The following is a 24,080-nucleotide window of genomic DNA, read 5'->3' as shown; positions in this document are numbered from 1 at the left end:
GGTGCCTTACAGCCCAAGCCGTCGGCAGGAAAAGGGTGGGGGTGCCTAAATTGACCAGGTCACGCCTTGAGCCCTAGGTGGGGTGCCCTAGATTGTGCAGGTGACACTGGTGGAGAATGCGGGCAACCTAGGTCCTTTCTACCAAACTGGTTGAGCCTTATATAGCCGTTGTGCCCTTCTGTGCCCTGCTATCACGGGCTCCGGTTTAGCGAGGTGCTGAAGCATGGTGCTTAAGTTTAAGCACCCGACGTAGCCCCAAAGGCTCATGTGCTTACATTTAAGCATGTGCTTGCGTGTTGGGTCAAAGCTTTTGAGACCAGGCTCTGTTCCCAGCTGGGCCACACAATCTCCCTTGCAGGTTTGGCCAACAGTTTCCAAAGTGGCCTGTAATTTGGGGGGGCCTGCTGTAGGGGGCACTGCCGGGGTCGGTAGGGGCAGGACTTGGCTGTGATGACTATAAAGGAAGGTTCTTTACTGCAGATGCTGGATCCAGCCAGACCCTGGGGTCCCGCTGGGGGTTGTAGCTCCTGACCTGTGCTGCCCCATTTCACCACTAGGGGTCACTGACTAATTGGCTTTTTGGCAGCCCTGCCCACTAGAATTGAAATTTCCCCACAACAAATTTCTAAAGACTTTGGTCTCCAGTTTCTTTTATTAAGCGGACCAATATAAAGGGGAAGCGAATCCGGCCGGGAGCCCAGGGCCCCTGGGTGGGGAGAGGGGCGGACAAAGGCAGCCTGGGTGTTACTGAGTGCAGCGTGGCCATTGCACTGGGTAGGGAATCAGGAGAGAAACTTCAGCAGGAGGAGCCCAGCGAGGGCTGGGAAGAGCAGCCCGGCTGGTCCTGGAGCTGTGCTGGACATGACGGGGGCTGGTGTGCATCTGGCCGTGGTTACATTTATATGGATCCCTGCAAAGGTCCCAGAACCCGCATTTACCTGGGCACAGACATACTCAGTACCACAGCCCTTCATGAAGGTCTTTGTGGCAGATACACCTGCATGAAGGGGAGGAAAGGAGGTGATCAGTGTGAGCCCGCAGCTCCTTTCCTTGAACTGGACCGGACACAACAACCTGCCCCTCCTCAGCTCTGCCCCTGTGAGCCCTGCCTAGGCCCCCCACAGCCTTCCCTTTGGCTCTGCGGTCCCTATCATCACGTCTCCCCCCTCTCCTTTACTGTGACACAAACTCACTGTGTGTCTTTCAACAAGTCACTTGCAGCCCAGATCTAGAGCACACTGAGGATACCCAGATTGGATATGGCCTGTATTAGCCACGCTACTCATGCTGTAAAGCAGCAGCTCCCTGTTGGTGTCAGCGGCGGGATCTTTATGAAGGGCGGCTTCATAATGAGTTACGGCACCATGATGGGATCCTGCAAAATTGGAGTCGATTCCCAGCCCTGCCACTGCCTTTCTGTGTGACCTTGGGCAAATCACAGCATCACTCTCTGCCTCAGTTTCCCAGTCTCTGAAACTGGGAGAATGATCCCCACTATAGCTACAGAGATTGTGTAACGCCGACAGACACCGGGTGTTGGCGGGCGGGATTGAACCTGGGACCTCTGGAGCTTAGCGCATGAGCCAAAGCCAACTGGCTGTTAGCTAAGGCTGTCAACACTTTCTCACTAAGTGGTCTCGGTGCCGCTACAGGGGACAAGAGACCACACCCAGGAGGTGGGTGGGTTACAGTCGCAGGATCTTTGGGGCATGGACTATATCTCCCTATATCTCCGCCCAGCAGAGTATGGGTCCCTTATCTTCACTGGGGCTCTGTTCAGGGCCCGGCCTGACTGGGTCTCCCAATACTAAACCAATCCCTGCCACGAAGAGCTTAGAGACTAAACTATTGACAGGCAATGGATGGAGGAGAACCAGAGGCCCAGGGAGGGGGAGACACTGGCCCAAGGTCACACCAGAGGCCAGCGCTGGGAACAGAACCCAGGTGTCCTGATCTGCAGCCGATACCTTTATTTAGCGGACCACATGCAGCATCTCGCTTCTGCCCTCGGGGGCGGGCGGGGGAGAGAGGGAGGGGGAAACAGCAAAGGAAAAATAACCCCAGAAGAAATGAATGCAAGTTACCAGATATTTGGGGCCCGGCGATGTCGACACACTGGTTCTCGATTCCAGCACACGCTACGGTCTCTTCACGGCATTGCTCAGAGGACAGAGAGTAGCAGCCAGGGCAGCGCCGGCCATTGGGTTTGGGGTCTGCCGGGGGCACTGGGAAGAAGCGGAGCAAACGCAGTCAGCTCGGGGGACGAGCCCCAGGACGGGTCGGGGCCGGGAGAGCAGCTGGGGGCTGCACAGCTCAGCCCCGGGGGCCCCCTGCAGGGGCGCTGTAGCTCCGGGGACGCCGGGGGTAGCAGGGGCGGGGGGGGGGGGGGGGGTTGCAGCAGGCAGCCCTGGACCCCGCCCCGGGTGGGGTCAGCTGGGTTCACACCTGGTGGGAGCCTAGAGCCCCGCCCACTAAACTCCACCCAACCAGTGGGTGAGTGTTATTCCATGGGGCGCCCCTGCATGGCGGGAGGACCAGTCTCAGGAAGTTAACATGGGGTAGGTTCCAGGCAGCAGGAGGTGCAGGGGATGGGGGAGGAGACGGGGAGATGTACCTTTAACAGGCTGTGGTGTGCAGGAATGTGTCATGCAGCAGGCGATGCTCGTCCTTGTTATCATTCCCTTCCCAAAATTCATCGAGACGAAGCCGGCTTTACATTGGCTGGACGTCGCACAGCCCTTGAAAATGGTCTGGATCTTCTCTCCCGCTGCACAGGAGGAGAAGACAGAGATTTTTCCCCCTTCCACTCCTACCCCATTGACGCCCATTTCACAATGATCTCCATGAGCCATTAGCCCTCCTCTACCCATGGGGAAACTGAGGCACAGAGAGGGAAAGTGACTCACCCAAAGTCCTGCAGGGCTAGACAAAGACATTTCAGCACCTAAATCCAGCACTTAGATAGTCCTGCTCCCCACTCGGCTGCCGCCAAACCCTGGGGGCCCCGAATCTCCTGCCAAAGTTCCCACCAGGAGGTACGTGCTGGGCTCCTGAAATCCCGATGCTGGGCGTCCAGCTCACCCCTTAGCCACGGCGGGATTCACAGACTTGGTGTTTCCCTGAAGATCTCACCTGTGCGCCTGATCCAGGGGATGCCCTCAGAGCACAACCAATGGATCGGGCCCCGCAGAAAGCCCGCCAGGGGAGGAGCTGGCGGTGGGAGGGGTTGCTCCCCCCGTATACCCAGGAGCCCAGTGGGTCGGATACTCCCAATGGACCTGGGGGATCAGGTTCCAGGGAATGTTTAACTGTTTCAGACAATGTGGGGTGGCTTCAATAGGGGAGATGTACAGAGACCTGCCCGTAGGCCAGAGGGCCAGGCACAACCATAGGAGGGGAGGGATCTGGGCTGAAGTCCCCACCCCAATTTGGGCTGAGTGGGGATTTGAACTTGGCTTCCCCAGGGACCAGCTTAGCGCCCAGCCATTGGGGTCTCCTGGAAGCCCCTCCTCCACTGCTGGCATTGACAAGGAAGGGCTGACCCAGTTCGGATACCGGACTCCCAGTGAGGGGCTCCCGGCTGTGGACCCCAAGCAGAGCTGGATGTCTCTGTGCAGGTGGGACTTAGGGGCCAAACTTTGGGGGAGGGGCAAGGTTTAGGCCACACCCCTTTCCTCGACATTTCCTATTGGCTGGCTTAGGTGGCTCCGGCTTGGCGGCCTCTGGTGCATCCCCTCCTCAGACGCCTCCCTGTCCCCATGCACGGTACGGGGAGCCGGGCCCCGGCCCACTGGCTGGCGAGTCGCCTGGGGGGTCGGCATTGCAATGCGAAACCAAAGGCCCCATTGTGGAGCTAGCCACAGGTCTGCAATAGAACCCAGGTGTCCTGGCTCCTTAAATGCTGCTCAGACCCATCCACCCCACTCCCTTCCTGGATCTGAGATTCGGAGAGGACCCAGGCTCCCCGCCTCCCCAGACTGTTCCCTGACCCACGCTGGGTAGGGGCCATCTCACCTACCGAGTGTAATTTCTGTCAGAACGACGCCACAAGAGTTTTGCCCAGCAGGGCAGGTCCGTAGGTTGCCCGTGCAGCTGGTTCCGTCTCCTTCACAATGTGGACACTGCAGACAGGCCCCTGGGGACGGAGCGAGAACATGACCCACCTGGATTTGTCCTGGGCTCTGCGGAGGAGCACCAGGTGCAGCGCCCTGGGGTCCCTCATCCACCGCGCTGCCCCAGTTTGTTCAATGGTCCCAGCTGGCTACAAACATTTCACGCTGCTCGGGGGCTGCATCTCCCCGGGATCGCTGCAGATTTTAGTTCCCCAGTGGGTTTTCCCACCTCACAAACCCCAGAGAGATCCCCAGGTCTCACTCTCAGCAAAGGCCGATTGACACCTGCCGTCGAGTCCAGTGCAGCTGCGCCCCCCTGACACTGGCTGGGCCCTGGCCCCACTGACACCGCTGGGGGTCACATAGAACTGCCCTTCATATTGCCTGGAACTCCTGCTACTGAAATTCAGATCCGCTGCCTGTCACACAACAGACAATGCCCACTCGAAACGTCCTTGGCCTCCGGCCAGCTCTGAAACATGCCCCGTCACAACTTGGTTCTTGTGATTTAAAGAATAAATATTTCCTCCCATTTCCACAATTGTTTCACTCGCTGCGACGGGGACTGTGACTTCCAGCCCCCTCCTCCTCGGATGTTGTCACTCAGACGTGTAAGCAGAGCCAGGATGAGCTCCACCCTGACATCTGGTGGTGAGGTGTGGTAAGTTGTGGAAAAGAACTTCAGGGGCCAATCTCATTTGCATAGGCACACCCACCCCGCCTAGAATGAGGCCATAGCTGCCCAAATGGTCACTTTGGCTGCTGTGGGATCCCCAGTGTCTCTGTTATTGGGACAGGAAGAATAAAGTGTTATTATCCTGATTATGTGAATCAAGGACAGTGGAACTGTACTTGGCCTTTTGTTATGATGGAGGGACTCACCATCAACTAAGTAGCACTCGCTAGGCAAGGGACATGGGTTCCAAAACTCTATGAAGGGAGAGAGGCTGGGGATAGGTATTGATAGTGGGTGGTATGCCCCCTCTGGGTGAGGGCCTTACATGCTAATTGTACTTCCTCCTCTCTGCACTGTAGAATATCAGAGCTAATTTTGATTCTATTAGGAGTCTAGTTACAGGCTGCTGAGCTGAATTCACTTTGGGCTAATGGTGCACCAGCCCTGGGGCTCCCCTGCTACAAGCTGAAATCACAAAAGAGCTAAACTGACTCAGAGCTGAAACCACTGAGTGTTGTGCTAAGCAGTGGGGGAGCCTGAAGCTATAGGGTGGAGCAGTTTGTGGGAGGCAGAGTGACTGGTAGAGCAGAGCAGTTTGTCGGATGCCTGGAGCAGCTCATGGGGGCAGCTGGCAGAGTGGTGCCCCATGGAGAGGTTGGGCCCCTTAACTCTCCCCCCTGCCCCATCTCCACCCAGGTTGGGAGGTAAAACTCTGCAGATAAATTTTTGAACTCTGGGGCTGCCCTGACCAGGGACAGAGACTTTGGGGTCATTGGACTTTTGGGACTTTGGGTTATTTGGGGTTGCTGGACTCAAGAACCAAAGGGAAAGGACACGCCCCAATTTGCTTGGGGTGGGTTTTTGCTCATGGGTTGTGTTATGAATCCTGTGGGTGGTGTTTCCCCAACATAATGCCACATTGTTTCTCTCTGTTATTAAAAGGCTTTTTGCTACACTCAGACTCTCTGCTTGCGAGAGGGGAAGTATTGCCTCTTGGAGGCGCCCAGCGGGGGTGGTATAGATTTGTCCTAGGCCACTGGGTGGGGGCTCGAGACGGTTTTGCATTTTGTTATTGGAATGGAACCCCTAGATCCCGACCCCGGCCCTTGTTGCTGCCAACTCTGACAGGCAGAAGGGTTACAGACGACCCCAGCTTCCCTGTTATCCTGTGGCTGCTTTTTGGTTACGTTCAGGAACAGTTTCACCTGGCAGGTGGCTCTGAGCCATTGGTAAAGTTAGGAAATGAGCCCCTATAGGAACAGACCCCACTCACCCGTAGCCAGGAGAGCAGCGAGGATGCAGACGGCAAGAGAAGACTGCATGGTGATGTGGCAGCGGTAGATCCACCCTGGGGTCTTTGGAGGGCTTTTCGTAGCAGGGCTGAAATGAGATCAGAAGGGAACTTGCACATGCATGATTGGGCCGAAAGGATGGGGAGAGCCACAGAGCCATTTGCCACAGTTCTGGGGTAGCCACAGCTCTGACTCCTTCGTAGCTGGGTTTTTTGTGGCACGCACAGGGAGAAGTCAGAGAACAACTTCAAATACTCCTGCTGGAAGGTTGCCCCATAGCATGACTTTGTTTCTGAGAATACAGCGACAGTACACGCAAGAACCGAAAAGAAGAGAGAGACAAAAGAGGCTGCTCCGTTTGACAGAGAGAGACAAAGCTGGCCACTCTATCAGCAGAGGGTGTCAAAGAAGGCTGCTCCCTACAGCCCTGAGAGATAGCTCCCCCAACCTGGGCCTTTTCCTGACTCCAAGAGGGACTGGACCCCAGTGGTTAGAGAAGCGGGGCCAGGAGCCAGGACTCCTGGGTTGTCTCCCTGGTTCTGGGAGGGGAGTGCGATCTTGTGGCTGGAGCAGGGAGGGCTGGGGCCAAGACCAGGACTCCTGGGTTCTATTCCTGCTCTGGGAGGGAAGTGGCATCTAGCAGTTAGAGCACCAACGTACCAGAGGGATGTGACTTACCAAAACTCGTTAGGGGCTTCAGGCAGAGTAAAGTTTGCTGGGGGTGGAGCAGACGGATATTTGAGTGAAGCAGAAAAGATGTACCAACATCTGTCTCGTCTCCTTTTACAGAAGGGCTCTGGTACATGCGCTGATGTAATGCACTTTTATTTGGTTGCGTCCATAAGTTCCTAGACCCCTCCCCAGCCCTGCCCCCACCCAACAGTGACACAATTTGGACACACAAACACGTTGAGAAAGTCCCCATCCTTCCTGCTGAGAAACAAAAACCACAGAGATGAATGAAACTGCTTCCCCTTTAAATCTTGGAGGATGGGGGGCAACTTGGGGAAGTGGGTCACACACTGGATGGGGTGGGAGGACTCCTGGTCCGATTTCTGGCTTGCTCAGGGCATGTGGGTTAAGGGCAGGACTCTTGGGTCTCATTCCCATCCCTGGGAGAAGTGGAGTGCAGTGCTCAGAGGAGTGGGGGATGGGAGTGGCCAGGACCCCTGGGTTCTGCAGAGTGGAGAGTAGGGTGTAGTAGTTGGAGCGCAGGGGTGGCAGGGTTGGGAATGGCAGTCAGGATTCCTGGGTTCCACAGAGACCGGAGCGAGGTCTGGGGGGGGGGCTCAAGGTCAGGAGTCCTAAGCACCACACAATGGTGAACCAGATCTAGTGACTAGCGTGGGGTGGGGGGCTGGGAGCCAGGACTCCTGGGTTCCATGGAGAGGTGAGTGAGATTTCATACTTAAAACAGGTTGTCAGGACTTCTGGGTTTTATCCCTGGCTCTGGGAGAGGAGTGGAGTCTAGTGAGTTAGAACAGGGCGGGGAACTGAGGGTCAGGATGCCTGGGTTCTCTTGCTGGCAGGGGAAGGGAAGTGGTATTGACTGGTTAGAAGGGCAGGTGGCTGGGAATCAGGGCACCTGGCTGCTTTAGAGAGGAGAGTGGGGTATAGTGATTAAACCATGGGGCGTGGGGGTGGGAGTGTGGTTAGGGGGACTATATTTCCCAAAGGGAAAACTGGACACAGCCCAGGGTGGTGTGAGCCCCCGCAACCCCACACACATGGCACCGCTTGCCCGAGCCCCCTCCCTGTGCGAGGCTGGAGTCACTGGTTGCTGGAACCCTGCCTGCCCCACCCGTGCACAAGCCCTGCCTCCCCCCCTACAAGGGCCTGGCATTGCGGCTCGCCCATCTGTACCGCACCCCACCTTTTCCGACAAAAGTTGGCATTTGCCAAAAGAAGTCAGGCCAGTGCTTAAAGCGGGGACTGTCCTGGCCAAAATGGGACGTACGGTCACCCTAAGTGCAGTCCAATGGCTGGGACGGGGGACCCCTGTGGAGCAGCACGGTGCCCACCACCCTCAGGAGCAAGCCCCCACCTCCACTTCCCTGTCTGCACAATCCAGGGCCTGGGGCATCAGGGCGGAGAAACGCCTTTCCCGGGAACAGGGCTGGACAGATGCCAGCAGCTCAAACCATGCCACTGCCATGGTCTCCAAATGCACCTTGGATGCCCTCCACCCAACGCTGCTGCCGAGCAGCGAGATCGGGGCGTTGCTGATGCAGTTCCCCCTTTCCCGCCCGAGCGGCTGGTCAAAGTTCAGTCGTGGTTAATGTTGGACTGGGCTGGAATTGCAAAGCCCCCTGCACACGTGCCGGAGACGTGAGTCTCTCTGGCTCCAGTGGATATTCTTGGATGTCTTCGGCCATGACCCGGGAGGTCTGATCTCTGCCCCACCCTTAGCAGGGAACCCGGGGCAGGGCAAAGCATGGTGAGGGATGAGCGCCTGGCCCAATGAGGAGTGACTCACAAGCTAAAAGGAAAGAGAGTGCGAACCTGCCCTGGAGTTTTACAGAGCACTGTTTGAATGGGCGTGCACACATGAATGACAGCCAAAGTATCTTAAAACAAGGCCAAGTGCAGCCCGCGGGTTTTTCCGCTTGGCTCTGGGCATCTATTTTAGTTCCGTTTATTTTTTTGCCAAGAGCCGTTTTGCAGAGCGCCCCGCTCCCACCAGAATGCACCTTGTGCCCACAGTCTCTGTGCAAGGTGGTGCCGGTGGAGGACACCATTTGGGGGAGCCCACAGCCCCCCCTCTGCTCATTGAATGCACCCTTCAATTAACTCAGCTGTCAGGACGTGTGGTTCACAAACTCCGGGCTAAGACGAATGGGGCTGTGCACCCAACCTGGAGTTTTTGGACGAGGGTTTTTCTGAGCGTTGCTGAGGAAGCAGCTTTGTGGGGGGAGGCAGACCACTCAGAGCTACGCCGAAGGCAACGCAGAGAAGCCGGCCTGCATGGTGTGGTCCCTCAAACGCCTGTAGCAAGGGTATGAGGGTGACTAAAGAGCGCGAGCAAAGATGCTTTCCTTTCATTCATGTTTGCTCCTGCGTTCAGAGAAGCAGGACTTGCTGTGTCCCTAGTCAATAAACCGGCCTGCTTTAAAGTTGCTACCAGACTCCATCACCTATTTCTACCTCCCAAGGGACAACTTCCAAGGACCCCACTCCTTGGACACAGGCCCCACAACCTTGTGTGTGTGGTAGGCAGGTATAGGCCAGGGGAGGGCAGCAGTGCAAAATCCCCCCCGAAGCCATCCACATCCACTTTGCTTCAAATCTAGTGATTCTGATGGATGAAGGCAAAATGAACTCAATAGATAGGTGTGAGATCTCTTAATCCTGCTTTTTACCTTGACTTCACGACATGGGAAGAGACCCCTCGGCCTAAGGGGGTGTCTGCAGAAGTATGTTCTACACAATAGTGGGTGATTGATAAGGGATGCTTGTTACTGCAGGTGGGTTCTGCAAATACTGCCCGTTTGTCTCATTCAGAACTGTTAGTAATAACGACTGGGTTAGCAATTCCTCCCGATTGGTCCTTCAGGTAAAGTGAGGCCATAAAAGACATCCCGTCACAGAACATGTGGTGACATTTCCCATGACTCATGGGAAAGGATTTTTCCTTCCAGAAAGGAGTGTCTTTGGCTGACACCCTAGCAAAGGAAAGAAAGTTGGAAAGTTCGTTTGGGGATGAACGCTGGCAGCTTTCCACCACGTACAAAGGAAGGGAGCAAGCTACATTCTCTTCCCCAGCTCCGGGGGGTATGTCCGTGTTCTGTATTCTGCCTACTGCTGGATTCATCTTTGGTTAATAATCTTTGATTCAACAATTGCACTGGAGCCTGGCTGGAATGTAACAATCTTGAATTGTCATGAAATTCAAACACAAAAAAACTTAAACCTTTCCCCTTTTTGTCTTTTCTAGACCATCATTTTCTACCTGCCCTGAGCAGCAGTGACCTACAGCCAGATGGGCCCACATTTTTGGACACATCAGCGCCCTGACAATCACTTCCCCTCTCCTGCTGAGAAAGAAAATCACACAAAGAAGCAAAACACAGTTTTCAGTCTTGGCCTGGCAGCATATTGGATTAAGCACTGGACTGGGAGCTATGGAGTCACTTGGGTTCTTTCCTGGCTTGTTTGCCGCATGAGGATGAAGTGTAGGACTCGTGGGTTCTAATCCAGTTCCGTGAAGGGAGTGGGGTCTAGTGGGTAGAGCAGGGGGCTGGGAGCCAGGACTCCTGAGTTCTTTCCCCAGCTCTGGGAGGGGAGAGGGCTCTACTGAGTTAGAGAGGGGTGGGGAGCGAGGATGCCTGGGTTCTAGCCCCTGCTCTGGGGGTCGAGTGGGTTAAAGAAGACGGAGGCCCTGGAATTTAAGGTTCTGTACAGAAAGGAAGGGGGCTCTGGGGGCTGACGCAGAGCACCCCTCATTGGTACCCGCCTTTTCCCTGCAGCTCGGGGCCCGTAGCCCTGCAGCTAAGTTTCACCACAGCCCGAGGGTAAAACCAGCTTTCAAGTCCATTGCCGCCCACGCTCTGCCTTTGGCAGCGGTTAGAAAGTGCAGCGGAGCAGCAGGTGCGGGAGGGGTGCGGGCCGTGTCTGCTCCTCAGACGCGACAGCTCCAGGGCAGAGATTCGCTCCAGCGACAGGCGGGGCTCTCCCGTGGCTGCAGTCCATCCAGCTCCCCAGCAGCCGCAGCTAGTTCCCCGGGTTTCATCGGTCGGTGTAAGCACGGCGCTCGGGGGGTGGATTTTTCACACCCCTGAGCAATCGAGCTGGGTCACGCTGATTTTTCAAGGTGGGCCTGGCCTGGCCTGTGTGTGAGGCAGAGACATAAGGAGACGGGCTGAACTCACACCACGTGCATGGGGGGGGCTAAGGAAGGCAGCGTGTCCTAGTGTTCAGAGCCCCACAGTGGGGGTCCTGCCCTCAGCTCCGATTCTGGATGGGAGGGAGACAGAGACAAGCTTGGGAGCTTACCTGGAGGTCGGACCTGAAGACGTGCTCTGTGTCGCACGAACGCTGGTCTCCCTCCCCAGTGGAAGTGGGTCCAACGTAAGCTATTCCCTGCCCCGCCTCGTCTCGCTAACACCCTGGGACTGACGCGGCTACGGCAACACGTCTCACTCTTTAAAGTACCCAGGATGGCAGTTTGTGCCATTCCTCAACGCCCCGTCGGTGTGTTGCTAACAAAAACAAAAAATAATCTATTGTTATTATTATGCTGCTTCAAAGTATCCCCCAACCCCCCCCCCCCCCCCCCCCCCCCCCCCCCCCCCCCCCGCCTTTGTGACTTATTTCCTCTTTCGGACTCTTCGGAAACCCGGTGGCCCATAATTAGAAAGTCTGGCAAAACATTGCGTGTCCCTCTGTGGGCAGAATAATGAGTTTGGAAGATTTTCTGTCGGACAGACGCTTGCCCGGGCTGCAGCACAAAAACGAACAGCGAACAGGTCCAAAGCCAGGTCGCACAAAAAAGAAAAAAGAAAAGGAGTACTTGTGGCACCTTAGAGACTAACCAATTTATTTGAGCATAAGCTTTCGTGAACTACAGCTCACTTCATCGGATGACAGGTATGCATCTGATGAAGTGAGCTGTAGCTCACGAAAGCTTATGCTCAAATAAATTGGTTAGTCTCTAAGGTGCCACAAGTCCTCCTTTTCTTTTTGCAAATACAGACTAACATGGCTGTTACTCTGAAACCTGACAAAAAAGAAACGATTTCAAACAGTTGTCAATGTTTCCAGGAAAAGTCAGGCCAAAATCTTTCAGTCCTCCTTTTTCATGTCAACCTTTAAAAAGTTTTTTCCTCTTCAAGTGACAGCTCCGATGCAGGTGTCGTCGGCCACCGCCTGCCATCTTCCACCGTTGGGACAGAGGTGTAAAACTTCCCCTCTGCTTTGGAGACTAGCCCATGGGGTGATGGCTCCGACCTAGCTGGCTCTCCTTCCACCTCTTCCTGGTTTGCCTGCCATCCTGCCGGACTGTGTGAGTCTTTGAATCGAGTTGTACTTGATACCAGTCAGCTCTGTGATCTTGGGGAACCAGGGCGCAGTATCCAGCCTGTCTGACTCATGAAGGAGAACCCCCCCGCCCCCCGGCTTGAACCAAAACCGGTCAGAGAAAAGACTTGCAGAGAGCAGTGAAGGGCGGTGGGAGACACACCTAGACCCCTCCTGACAAGGGTGACAGGATTAAGGCAACTGCCCTAGCCTCATCTGCATCAAAGATGGGACAGGGAGGCATCTCCATTAGCAGACAGAATGGAGAACAGAGATTCCAAGGCAAGAACCGCAGGGAACTCTGGGACCAGAAAAGCAGGGAAGCACTGCATGATGGGGGAGCTCTGCTCCAGATGTTAACGAACCCATGCCTGCACACCCACAGCTCAGCAGTTATCAGACCAATTCTAGTCATGAATCCTTGATTGATATCCAAAATACTGAAGCAGCCTAATTGCATCGTGAGCTCCCTGGAAGAAAACACCACCCATAGCCAAGCGTGATCAGGTCCTATTGTCTAGCCTAAAGAAAACCCTCTTTGTTTCCATTCTGTACGCTAATGGAGATGTCTCCCTGTCCCTTCTTTCATGCGATGAGGCTAGGGGATTTGCCTCTGTTCTCCATTCTGTATGCTAACGGAGATGCCTTAATCTTGTCATCCTTGTCAGTAGGGGTTTGGGTGTGTCTCCCACTGCCCTCCACTGCTCTCTGCAAGTCTTTTCTCTGATCAGTCCACTCAGACTTGTTCTGTTAATATGTGTGTGTGTGTATCCGGTTCTGGAGCTGGAGGAACCCAGCCCTGGGGAACCGAGGCCCTGCAAGAGAGCTCCATTGGGAAGGGACTTGCAGAAGGGAGAACTAGGGCTCCGTATGAGAAGACAAGTGACACAAGCAGTACATTGGTAGAATTACAGAACACCCCCCCTCCCCGAAAGTAACCCTAATAAATGAGCATACCCCAAAGTAATGGGCACATCTGGTAACGCTCTGGGATCAGCGAGGGACGTGTCCCCAGAAAGCTGTTATTCTCTTACCAAGAGTCTCAACTGATTGTGCTCTTGTAAAATTCATCCTTCTTGCACCCCGTTATTTGGCTAACCAAATCGGGTAATCTCCAAGTTCCAGGAATAAATCCAAGGATAAAACTTAAGCAGGAAGTCGGGGGGGCGGGGGGGGACTTGGTTAACGCTGGGTTAAGGCTGCCTGGTGATAGGCCCTACCCTTGCAGAGCCTCGAGTTCAGCAAAACACAAACATCTGAAATACAGGAAATTGTGAGTTAAGGGAGGCGCCTGCACTGTCATCCCTGTCTGTGACCTCTTCCGTTGATTCTCCACAGTACCCTGGAGACACCTTCTCGCCTGCTGCCTTTTCACTGTAATGGACAGGGGCTCCCCGTCCTGCCCCTACATACCCCAGACCCTGACCATCTCCCCTGGCACATGGACAATTCACAGCTGCTTCATATCCTTTTTTCTGGGCGCTCAACATGTGAACTTGGGAACCCACCTAACGCTCTACCTGCCAGCTCCCCTGGGCCCTGCTGCAAACACCATCCACCCAGGTCTGTGTTGGCACGACGCAGATGGGACCCTCGTGGCATGGAGGGTTTGGGGGGACTCAGCCCAGATCTCTTCATATCACAATCACAGCCCCTAGAGTCATAGAATCCAAGGACTGGAAGGGACCTCGAGAGGTCAAGTCCAGTCCCCTGCACTAATGGCAGGACCAGCACCATCTAGAACATAGAGTCCAAGGCCAGAAGGGACCATTGGAATCATCTCAGACACCTCTCCCCCCGCCTCACATCGGCCCCTCTGAATTAATTCCTTGAGCCGACTGTGACGAAGTGGGAATGTTCTTAATGTTTTCTCTGAATACTGTGTGGGTGCCTCAGTTTCCCCTATTCATTTCTCAAGTGTCTAGGGGGTGGGATAAGGGTGTGTGATTGTTGCAGAGCCCTAGAGGGAGATATGATGCTGTCTGCACAGAGAATGGCCGACACCCTGTCTCCTGGCAACTGATGGCCTGGGCCCCTCCCCTGCAAGGTGCCAACTGAAGGTGTTGGAGAACAAAGAGATCAGGTGGCCTCCTGGCCCAGGAAGGAGACAAAGGCCAGAGGAGGGGCTGGGGGGAGTTTCAGTTTGGAGCTGGCAGGGAAAACAGAGGGAGGCCCAGCACCGGGGTCTGGGCTCCCTACCCCCCAAGATGGACCTGACTGAGGGGTCCTCTTTTCTGTACCTACAAGCTCTGTTTTAGACTGTGTTCCTGTCATCTAATAAACCTTCTCTTTTACTGGCTGGCTGAGAGTCACAGTGAATTGCAGGAAGTGCGGGGTGCAGGGCCCTGACTCCCCCATACTCCAAGACACTGACCTCTGAGAACAACATCCTATCTGGATTTAAAAATTGTTGGTGATGGAGAATCCACCGCGCCCCATGGTAAATTGTCCCAATGGTTAATTACTCTCACCATTAAAAACTGACACCTTAGTTCCAGCCTGAATTTGTCCGGCTTCAACTTCCAGCCATTGGATGGTGTTAGATCTTCCTCGGCTTGGCTGAAGAGCCCGTGATCCAATATTTGTTCCCTTTGTCGGTGCTTATAAACTGGGATCAAGTCACCCTTTAATATCCTCTGTCAAATAGATGGAGGTCTTGGAGCTCTTAGAACCATAGAATATTAGGGTTGGAAGAGACCTCAGGAGGTATCTAGTCCAACCCCCTGCTCAAAGCAGGACCAACCCCAACTAAATCATCCCAGCCAGGGCTTTCTCAAGCTGGGCCTTAAAAACCTCTAAGGATGGCGATTCCACCACCTCCCTCTGTAACCCATTCCAGTGTTTCAGCACCCTCCTAGTGAAATAGTGTTTCCTAATATCCAACCTAGACCTCCCTCACTGCAACTTGAGACCTCTGCTCCTTGGTCTCCACTGAGAACAGCCGAGCTCCATCCCCTTTGGAACTCCCCTCAGGTAGTTGAAGGCTGCTACCAAATCCCCCCTCACTCTTCTCTTCTGCAGACTAAATAAGCCCAGTTTCCTCAGCCTCTCCTTGTAAGTCATGTAACTCTTCCAACAGATTTCTCCACCATTTAGCACAACTCCAGTGAATGCAGCTGGAGTGCGATCGCCATGGGGACAGAGTGATAGCTGCCTGGGCATTTACTGTAACTCGGTATTTCCTGATTTCCAGAAGGTTGGATTTTGCTGGTCTCGACACTCTGGAAGGACGAGAGCTATCAGCGGGCAACCAGAACCCGGTGTTAACCAAGTTTTTTGCCCCCCTACCCTTAAGTTTCATTCTTGGCTCTAGTCCTGATACCTGGTGACAAAGTAGCCTGGTTCCAACGTGTAGCCTTGGTGTCTGCAATATTAATTCTGCAGAAATGGAAAAGTGGATCGCCACCAAATATTGACCCCTGGCTCGGCAGGACAGCCGCCCTGGCAGCTAATGAGCGACGGGTGTCGCAGAGAGGGGAGGCCCACGACATTCCAAGCGATTCAGGCTGACTTTTTAGAGGTCTACGGTTCACAACGGTGTTTGGCCGTTTGGTGGAACACATAGAGTGGAACAGCTTGAAGAGGAGAGATTGCAGCATGCCCCCTGCCCCATGCCAGGCTGTTGTACATCCCTGTGGTTTCAGCCCTCAGCTCAGAAGCAGGTGGCACAAGTTCAGATCCCTTTTCCACCTCTGGCAGAGGGGTGAATCAACCCAGGACAGGATCCTGGCCACTGGACTAGTGGATCTAAGGGATGCCACTTCTGCCACCACCTCCTCCTCTGTGGTGTGTAGAGCCAGTTCTGAGCACACCTCCTGGATTGAGCCCGGCAAGCAAGATCGGGGCTCCTGGCTCTTGCTGGGACGCAGGCATCAGGGTACCCGGGGGCAGAAACGTGAGTATCAAGGGAACTTTTACGACACAAATGTTGAGGCTGAATGCTCAGAAGGCTTGGCAGACACCAGGGTGTGTGTGTGCATCTGTGAACACCAGTGGTGCCTAAATCTGAGTGGCTGGGGCCTGAAGTAGCCGGAATCTAGCCCTAGGCCTGTATGCATTTTGTTGCAGGGCTGTTATTTCCCCTTTTGCTGCCCCGTGCAGTTTAGCCACCTGCTGAGGACACTGCAAGGCTATTTCCTTTAGGAGGAGAACTTGATGATGCAAGGCAGGTCTCTCTGCAGTGCAAAGACCATGCACCCTGCCAGCGTCCTGCTTCTTGGACAGCAGCAGGGACAAACAGCAGCCGCCCATGCTCAGAAATCCCCGCGCCTGCCCCTCTGGTGGGCTCTGTGCCCAAGAAGCTCTCTCTCCCTGCTTCCTCCCAGGGTCCTACCCATCGCTGCTGCTCCCACCTTCCCTCCTTGCCCCTGGGTTTGCAACCAGGCGATCCCTTCCGCCCACCCGGCTCAGCTCTGAGCTGCAGGGTCTGTGTGATGGGCGCTGTCGCAGTACAGCTACGGCAGAGTGTAAACACAAGTTATGGGGCGGGGGGCGGGGGGTGTTCTGTGGCTGTAGGACCTCTGCCTCCCCAAGCGATGGTAGCTTCCATCAGCCTAGCTGATGGGAGTAGGTTGGCATAGTGATGACACTCAGTCCTGTAGCCTGACCCAAAGCTGGGGATATATAATTGTAACTTGAGGATTAACAGGTTTTTGTTTTAAGATCAGGCCCAGTAAGATTATTGTAAAATGATCATATAATTTGGGAACCCCGATGTGCCCAGGTGCAACGCTCACACCACAGGAACTCTCTCTACATATACAAATGTATAATTTATTAATAATTCAGCAAAGTGATACACACACTTAAACTCAACCAAGCAGATAGAGATAACACCGAAAGTACATTTGGACGGCCATCCTTACACCCTGATCTCTCATACTTAACCATTATCTTTCTCATCACCGTTATCGTCCTCGTCTTTCCTCCCCAAGGTCTACGCCTCTCCAGCCCATCTGCTGCCCTTGGGATGTTACCTTTATAGTCGGTCACGCTGACGCTGCCATGACCGATGCATATTCAAGAGCGGTCCTGGTTTGTATTTTCTTCCCTTCAGGGGTCCGTTCTCTATCGGTTAGTATATGCACGATGTTACGCTCTTCGCATACGTGTCAATTTGCTGTCATGGCACCGTTGCGGTGGGAGGCTCTGTCGGGAACTTTCCGGATGCTGGCGTCAGCGATGTTCTGTGGGTGGCTGATGTCGGGATTTTGGATAAAATTCCCGCTCTGGCATACCACTTTCAGCTCCCTATAACTTATGAGTTACTTACATTTATCTATACCAAAGGTTATAGGCCTCAGGCTTCACACTGTCTACCAAAGCCAAATCTTACAGGAGAAAAGCCTGCAGGTTCTTTGCATTAATACTAAATAGAATAAAGCAGGATAACAAAGCAATGAATATAATACAGGTAAGCTGGCCCACTGGGCTACAGTCCCTAGCCCACACTGCTCCCAGGCACCCCCCCAGAGCTGGGGATAGAACCCAAGTGTCCTGGCTCCCAGCCCCGCCCCCAGCTCTAACCTAGTAGACCCCACTCCCCTCCCAGAGCTAGGGATAGAACCTGATGACCAGTTTTAACTACTGGGCCCCACTCACCTTTCTATGGAAGTGAGGGACCCTGATTTCCAGTCCCAACCCCACACTGCTCTAACTGCTACAGCCTACTCTCTACTCTGCAAAACCCAGGACTCCTGGCCACTCCCATCCCCCACTCCTCTAACCTGCAGCTCGCCACTTTTCCCAGGGACAGGAATGAGACCCAAGAGTCCTGCCCTTAGCCCACATGCCCTTCGCAAGCCAGGAATAGGACCCAGGAGTCCTGCCGCTCCATCCATTGGTGACCTGGTTCCCCATGTTGGCACCCTAAGGTTTAAGGGAGAGGCGGTTTCACGCATCCCTGTGGCTTTTGTTTCTTAGCCAGCAGGGAGGAGAATTGATCAATGGCTCATGCATCCGAAATGTGGTCACCGGTGGGAAGGGGCAGGCAGAAGCCCCCTAAGGAGCATTTGGTAAGTGACACCTCTCAGAGCTATGGATGATCTAACCACTAGACCACACTCCCCGCCCAGAGCTGGGAATGGAACCCAGGAGTCCTAGCTCCCAGTCCTCGGGCTCTTACTCACTAGACCCCACTCCCCTCCCAGAGATGGGCCAAGAACCTGAGAGTCCTGACAAGCAGTTTTAACTACTAGACACCCCTCAATTCTCCAGGGAACCCAGGAATCCTGACCAGCAGGCCCCCTTCCTCCTGCCTTAACCCACTAGACCCCACATCCTTATGGAACCCAGATTTCCAAGGCCCACCCAACCCTACTCTTCTGTGCCCCACTGTCCACTCTATCGAACCCAGGCATCCCGGTTCCCACCCCCACTTCTCTCACCACTGGGTCCTGCTTCTCCCAAGGACAGGAGTGGGACCCAAGAGTCCTGCTCTTAACCTACATGTCACCAGAAACAGAACCCAGGAGTCCTGCCGCCCTGTCCCTTGTGTGACCTGCTACCCTGCATTGCCACCCCAAGTCTTCCAAGGGGAGCTGGTTTCCTAATTCCTCTAATTCAATTTCCCAGCAGGAAGGCAGGAGGATTTAGCAGTGTGCACAGACGCCCAAAGGGTGGGCCTGGCTGGTGAGGAGAATAGAAACTTACAGACTTTCCCAGGAGATGTGTGCAGATCTGTCTAGGTTTCTATATTGCATCACAGCAGGTACCTGAGCCCTTCCATAAAAAGAGCCAGAGACAGCCCAGGTGGGACAGGCCAGAGCGAGAGACGGGGACAGCTTTTCCACTCTGCAGAATTAGCCACCGACTTCCCCCCACGCAAACTTTATTCTAAGGATCATTAGGTAAGTGATACCCCTTTGGGCTGTGGGTGCTGTAACCACTAGACCCTCCTCCCCGAGCTGGGGATAGAACCCAACTGTCCTGGCTCCCAGCCCCCTGCTCTAACCACTAAATTGGACTCCCTTGGTAGAGCCAGGGAGAGAACCCAGGAGTCCTGGCTCCCATCCCCACTCCTCCACCCTATGAATGCTGATGAAGGCGAGAGCCAGAGTGCAGTCGGGGTAACTGACGGGTGCGGCGGGGTCGTATCAAAGAGGAAGCACCGTTAATCTCCAGTTCTCTTCCCAGTGAGCTGCCGGGGACGTGGGTGTGATAAATGAAGCTGGGGGGGGAGCTCCCATTCATGGACATCCAGCCAGCCAATTAGCTATAAAGTCTGTCTTGGTAGCTACTTGCTTTACCTGTAAAGGGTTAAAAAGTCCCCCAGGTAAAGGAAAGGGAGAGGGCACCTGACCAAAAGAGCCAATGGGAAGGCGAAAACTTTTTAAAATTGGGGAAAAAGCTTCCCCTGTGTGTTCTGGGGTTGTTCTCCGGAGAGAAGGGGACAGAGCAAAGCCAGGGCTGTGGCTATGCTGTAAAAGGCTTTTTGCCAGATTTGGAAATCATCAGATTGTACCTAGAACTACCCAGATATGTCAGCAGATTAGGAAATGTCGAGAAAGATGCGATTAGGGTTATTTCTTTTATTTTCTGTAAGGCTTGTGGACTCCTCTGTGCTAACCCTCAAATGCTTTTGTTTTGCTTGTAACCTTTAAGCTGGACCTCAGGAAGGTTATTCTTGATGTTTAATTTTTGTAAGTGGGTTTTTTTAAAATCTAGCAAAAGCCTAAATTCCAGATGTATTTTCTTTCTTGTTGGGTTTAATAAAATTTACCTTTTTTAAGAACAGGATGGGATTTTTGGTGTCCTAGGAGGTTTGTGCCCATGTTGTTTGATTGGCTGGTGGCAATAGCTGATTTCCCTTGTTTTTTCTCAGCTCTTCCCTGGAGGGGGGTGAAAGGGCTTGAGGGTACCCCCCAGGGAGGAATTCCCAAGTGAGCCTTCCTGGGTTCCTTCCCCATGTGACAAGGATGATTCCCCACTCTGGCACTTGGAGTGCAGAAGTGGGGCCCCAAAGATTTTAAAAATTCATACTGGCCACTCCAGGCTTGTATTAAACTCCCAAGGTCACAGCTTCTCTCTGAGCTTGGATGGGTCGATGCTGCCACCACCCAAGTGCAACCCGCCCCCTTTTGAGAACCCAGAAGGAACACTTGGGAATTCCTTCCTCTGGGGTACCCTCGAGCCCTTTCACCCCCCTTCCCGGGAAGAGCTGAGGGAAAAAAAAGGAAATCAGCTGTTGCCATCAGCTAATTAGACAACACACACAAACCTTTTAGGACAAAAAAAAAATCCCATCCTGTTCTTAAAAAAGGTAAATTTTATTAAACCCAACAAGAAAGAAAATACATCTGGAATTTAGGATTTTGCTGGATTTAAAAAACCTACTTACAAAAATTAAACATCAAGAATAACCTTCCTGAGGTCCAGCGTGAAGGTTACAAGCAAAAGAAAAGCATTTGGGGGTTAGCACGGAGGAGTCCACGAGCCTTACGGAAAATAAAAGAAATAACCCTAATTGTGTCTTTCTCGACATTTCCTAATCTGCTGACATATTTGGGTAGTTCTAGGTATAATCTGATGATTCCCAAACCTGGCAAAAAGCCTTTTACAGCATAGCCACAGCCCTGGCTTTGCTCTGTCCCCTTCTCTCCGGAGAACAACCCCAGAACACACAGGGGAAGCTTTTTCCCCAATTTTAAAAAGTTCTTGCCTTCCCATTGGCTCTTTTGGTCAGGTGCCCGCGCCCTTTCCTTTACCTTGACTTTTGTTCCTTGACTTTAGCAAAGCTTTTGACACTGTCTCCCACAGTATTCTTGCCAGCAAGTTAAAGAAGTATGGGCTGGATGAATGGACTATAAGGTGGGTAGAAAGTTGGCTAGATTGTCGGGCTCAACGGGTAGTGATCAATGGCTCCATGTCTAGTTGGCAGCCAGTATGAAGTGGAGTGCCCCAAGGGTCGGTCCTGGGGCTGGTTTTGTTCAATATCTTCATAAATGATCTGGAGGATGGTGTGGATTGCACCCTCAGCAAGTTTGCAGATGACACTAAACTGGGAGGAGAGGTAGATACGCTGGAGGGTAGGGATAGGATACAGAGGGCCCTAGACAAATTGGAGGATTGGGCCAAAAGAAATCTGATGAGGTTCAACAAGGACAAGTGCAGAGTCCTGCACTTAGGACGGAAGAATCCCATGCACCGCTACAGACTGGGGACCGAATGGCTCGGCAGCAGTTCTGCAGAAAAGGACCTAGGGGTTACAGTGGACAAGGAGCTGGATATGAGTCAACAGTGTGCCCTTGTTGCCAAGAAGGCCAATGGCATTTTGGGATGTCTAAGTAGGGGCATTGCCAGCAGATCGAGGGACGTGATTGTTCCCCTCTATTCGACACTGGTGAGGCCTCATCTGGAGTATTGTGTCCAGTTTTGGGCCTCACACTACAAGAAGGAGGTGGAAAAATTGGAAAATGTCCAGCGGAGGGCAACAAAAATGATTAGGGGACTGGAACACATGACTTATGAGGAGAGGCTGAGGGAACTGGGATTGTTTAGTCTGCAGAAGAGAAGAATGAGGGGGGATTTGATAGCTGCTTTCAACTACCTGAAAGGGGGTTCCAAAGAGGATGGACCTAGACTGTTCTCAGTGGCAGCAGATGACAGAACAAGGAGTAATGGTCTCAAGTTGCAGTGGGGAAGGTTTAGGTGGGATATTAGAAAAACTTTTTCACTAGGAGGGTGGTGAAACACTGGAATGCGTTACCTAGGGAGGTGGTGGAATCTCCTTCCTTAGAAGTTTTTAAGGTCAGGCTTGACCAAGCCCTGGCTGGGATGATTTAGTTGGGGATTGGTCCTGCTTTGAGCAGGGGGTTGGACTAGATGACCTTCTGGGGTCCCTTCCAACCCTGATATTCTACGATTCTATGATTCTATACCTGGGGTTTTTTAACCCTTTACAGGTAAAGCAAGTAGCCACCAAGAGGAACTTTATAGCTAACTGGCTGGCTGGGTGTCCATAAAAGGGAGCTCCCCCCCACTTCATTTATCACTGTGGGGGTGAGCGAGCCGCCCGACACCGCACCAGAGAGGTGACTCTCTGACTCCCCTTAAGCCCCTGTATTCTGTCAGCCAGGCCCAGGAAATCAGCTCTGTTCCCCTCCGTGCCTTGCCAGGGAGCATGGAGCAGAACAGAGAATGTGGGTGGCTGAGCCTCTAGCCAAATATGGGGAAACTGAGGCAGCTGCAGAGCACTGGCAATGCCGTGACACCCCCAAGGGTGGGAAATGCCCCAGCACAGTTACAGTGGTGGGGGCAAGAGGGCAGAGAACAGAGGTAGCTGCCACCAGGAGGGAGGGGGAATGTCTCTGCCCAGTCTATGGCTGCCTGATAATCTGTGCCGAAGTGAGAGACCCCAAGCGGGTGGGGGAGGTACCACTCCTGTGTGGTGTGGGGAGCAAAACTCCACCTCCTTGGGGGGCAGGATCAGCACAGTTCCTCCTCCTCCCCAGGGAATCAGGAGTGATGATGCCAGGCCCCAGGCTCTGATCTCTAGGGAGGGCAACATAGAGGGAATTTGGCTCTGGAGGAGAGATACGGCTTTGGCCTGGCCTGGACCCTGGGATCCCTCTGCTGTTAAAAGTAGTGCATGGCTGAGAGCCTCTTTGCAGGGAGCTGGATGTTGTGTATTGAGGAGTGTCTGCAGAGGCAAGCTCTCTCTTCAAGGGGGGAGGAGTGGGGTTTCCTGGTCCTGCTGGCAGTCTTGGGGGCTCTGCAGGGAAGTGTGGGACCAGAGGCAGCCTGCAAAGAACCATCCTAGAACAAAGTGGGCTGAGTTGTCTCTCGCAGTCATAGGGAGCAGCCTGCTTTGTCTCCCTCTGGTTTGTGTTCTTGTGGGTGATTTTTCTGGATTCCCAGAGACAGAGTCATCTCACACTGCAGCCTACCAGCAGGAGCATTTCAGGTTTGTCTCTGACTTCACTTGGTGAGTGCCATGAACGTACCAGCCGCAAAGGGGTCAGAGGTGCGGCTATCCCAGAACTCTGGCAAATGGCTCAGTGGTTCCATCCACCTGTTGATGGCTCATGCATATGCAATCCCTTGTCTGATCTAATTTCAGTTCGTTTGTGATAAATCCCCCGGCCGGAAATTTTGCTGCATCAGAGACCCCACTGCCGATCTCCTGCTTCCCCATCACCATGGAGGCTTCTCTTGCCATCTGCATCCTCGCTGCTCTCCTGGCTATGGGTGAGTGGGGCTGTGTTCCTACAGGGGCTGATTTCCTTAGGTGGCCAGTGTAATAAAAACTCAGATCTTCCCCACGACGAGTGTGACTGAAAGGGAACAGAGCTGAACGTCAGTGCTCTAGACACAATAAAAAGGCATTTCTGTTGGGTCCCCAGCTGGAGTGAATCGGCCCCAGTTCTTCAGCTGCTGTCGATCAACCCCCTGGAAAAGCAAGGGGGCGAGGGAGGGACAAACTAGAGACATCCTGTTCTCTCTCCCTCTCTAGGGGCCTGTCTGCAGTGTGAGGTCTGCGATGGACCAGGAACCAGCTGCACGGGCGACCTACGGACCTGCCCGGCTGGGTTTGACTCTTGTGCCATCTCTGTGTTAGAAAAAACAGTGGGTAGGTGAGATGGACCCTAACCACCGTGGGTCAGGGAACAGGCTGGGGAGCTAGGACGCCTGGGTCCTCTCCTAGTCCCAGCTGCGGGAAGGGAGTGGGGTGAATGGATCTGAGCAGTGGTTGACTGGGTTCTATGCCAGGCCCTGTGGGCTAGGTCCCCAAAGGGGATTTAGGCCCAGCATTGCAATGCCTGGCTCCCAGGACAGTAGCCAGCCAGTGGTCTCCATGGACTCTGGGTCAGGGGCCCAGGCTGCCCATACGGGACCTAGGGAGAGAGAAGCACCTTTGAAAGGGATCCACAAAAGCCAGCACGCTGAGCAGGGAGCTAAGCCCTGCCCCTCTCCCAGAGTTTGGCACCTAAGTCCTGGCTGCACGGAGGTGCCCAGCTCTGTTTGGGGTCCAGAACTCGGAACCCC

General features: G+C 53.8%; 2 protein-coding genes across 3 annotated transcripts in view; one reads left to right on the top strand and one right to left on the bottom strand.

The window, feature by feature from the left end:
- LOC119563548 (phospholipase A2 inhibitor gamma subunit B-like) overlaps positions 1 to 23,787 on the top strand; it is a 33,130-nt gene extending 9,343 nt beyond the window's left edge. The window contains exon 2 of the transcript XR_006287346.1: positions 23,548 to 23,787. The gene's annotated coding sequence lies outside the window, so the exon portion shown is untranslated. The remainder of the gene's footprint in view (positions 1 to 23,547) is intronic.
- On the bottom strand, positions 634 to 11,188 carry LOC114018752 (phospholipase A2 inhibitor NAI). Of its 2 annotated transcripts, none has more exons than XM_027819237.3 (6): positions 11,073 to 11,188; positions 6,062 to 6,168; positions 4,019 to 4,135; positions 2,615 to 2,767; positions 2,085 to 2,225; positions 634 to 997 (listed from the first exon to the last, which is right to left on the bottom strand). In XM_027819237.3, exons 2-6 carry the CDS (start codon positions 6,108 to 6,110, stop codon positions 783 to 785), a joined length of 675 nt encoding a protein of 224 aa, XP_027675038.2. In that variant the 5' UTR covers positions 6,111 to 6,168; positions 11,073 to 11,188; the 3' UTR covers positions 634 to 782. The 2 variants fall into 2 exon arrangements, with proteins under 2 accessions (XP_027675038.2, XP_037739219.1); XM_037883291.2 differs by lacking the exon at positions 11,073 to 11,188 and adding an exon at positions 6,759 to 6,915.
- Positions 23,788 to 24,080: the final 293 nt, after the last annotated feature.

The sequence above is a fragment of the Chelonia mydas genome, chromosome 24, assembly GCF_015237465.2.
Source record: "Chelonia mydas isolate rCheMyd1 chromosome 24, rCheMyd1.pri.v2, whole genome shotgun sequence".
Classification (NCBI taxonomy): domain Eukaryota; kingdom Metazoa; phylum Chordata; order Testudines; family Cheloniidae; genus Chelonia; species Chelonia mydas.
This window is presented reverse-complemented; position numbering and strand designations above follow the sequence as displayed.

Bases quoted from the DNA above. Each gene is read 5' to 3' on its own strand.
- LOC114018752 (XM_027819237.3), bottom strand. From the start codon at position 6,110: ATGCAGTCTTCTCTTGCCGTCTGCATCCTCGCTGCTCTCCTGGCTACG. The intron at 2,226-2,614 runs GTACATCTCCCC...GCTTCTTCCCAG, and splicing joins CACACCACAGCCTGTTAAAG to TGCCCCCGGCAGACCCCAAA. The intron at 998-2,084 runs GTAACTTGCATT...CCCTTCATGCAG, and splicing joins CGCCGGGCCCCAAATATCTG to GTGTATCTGCCACAAAGACC.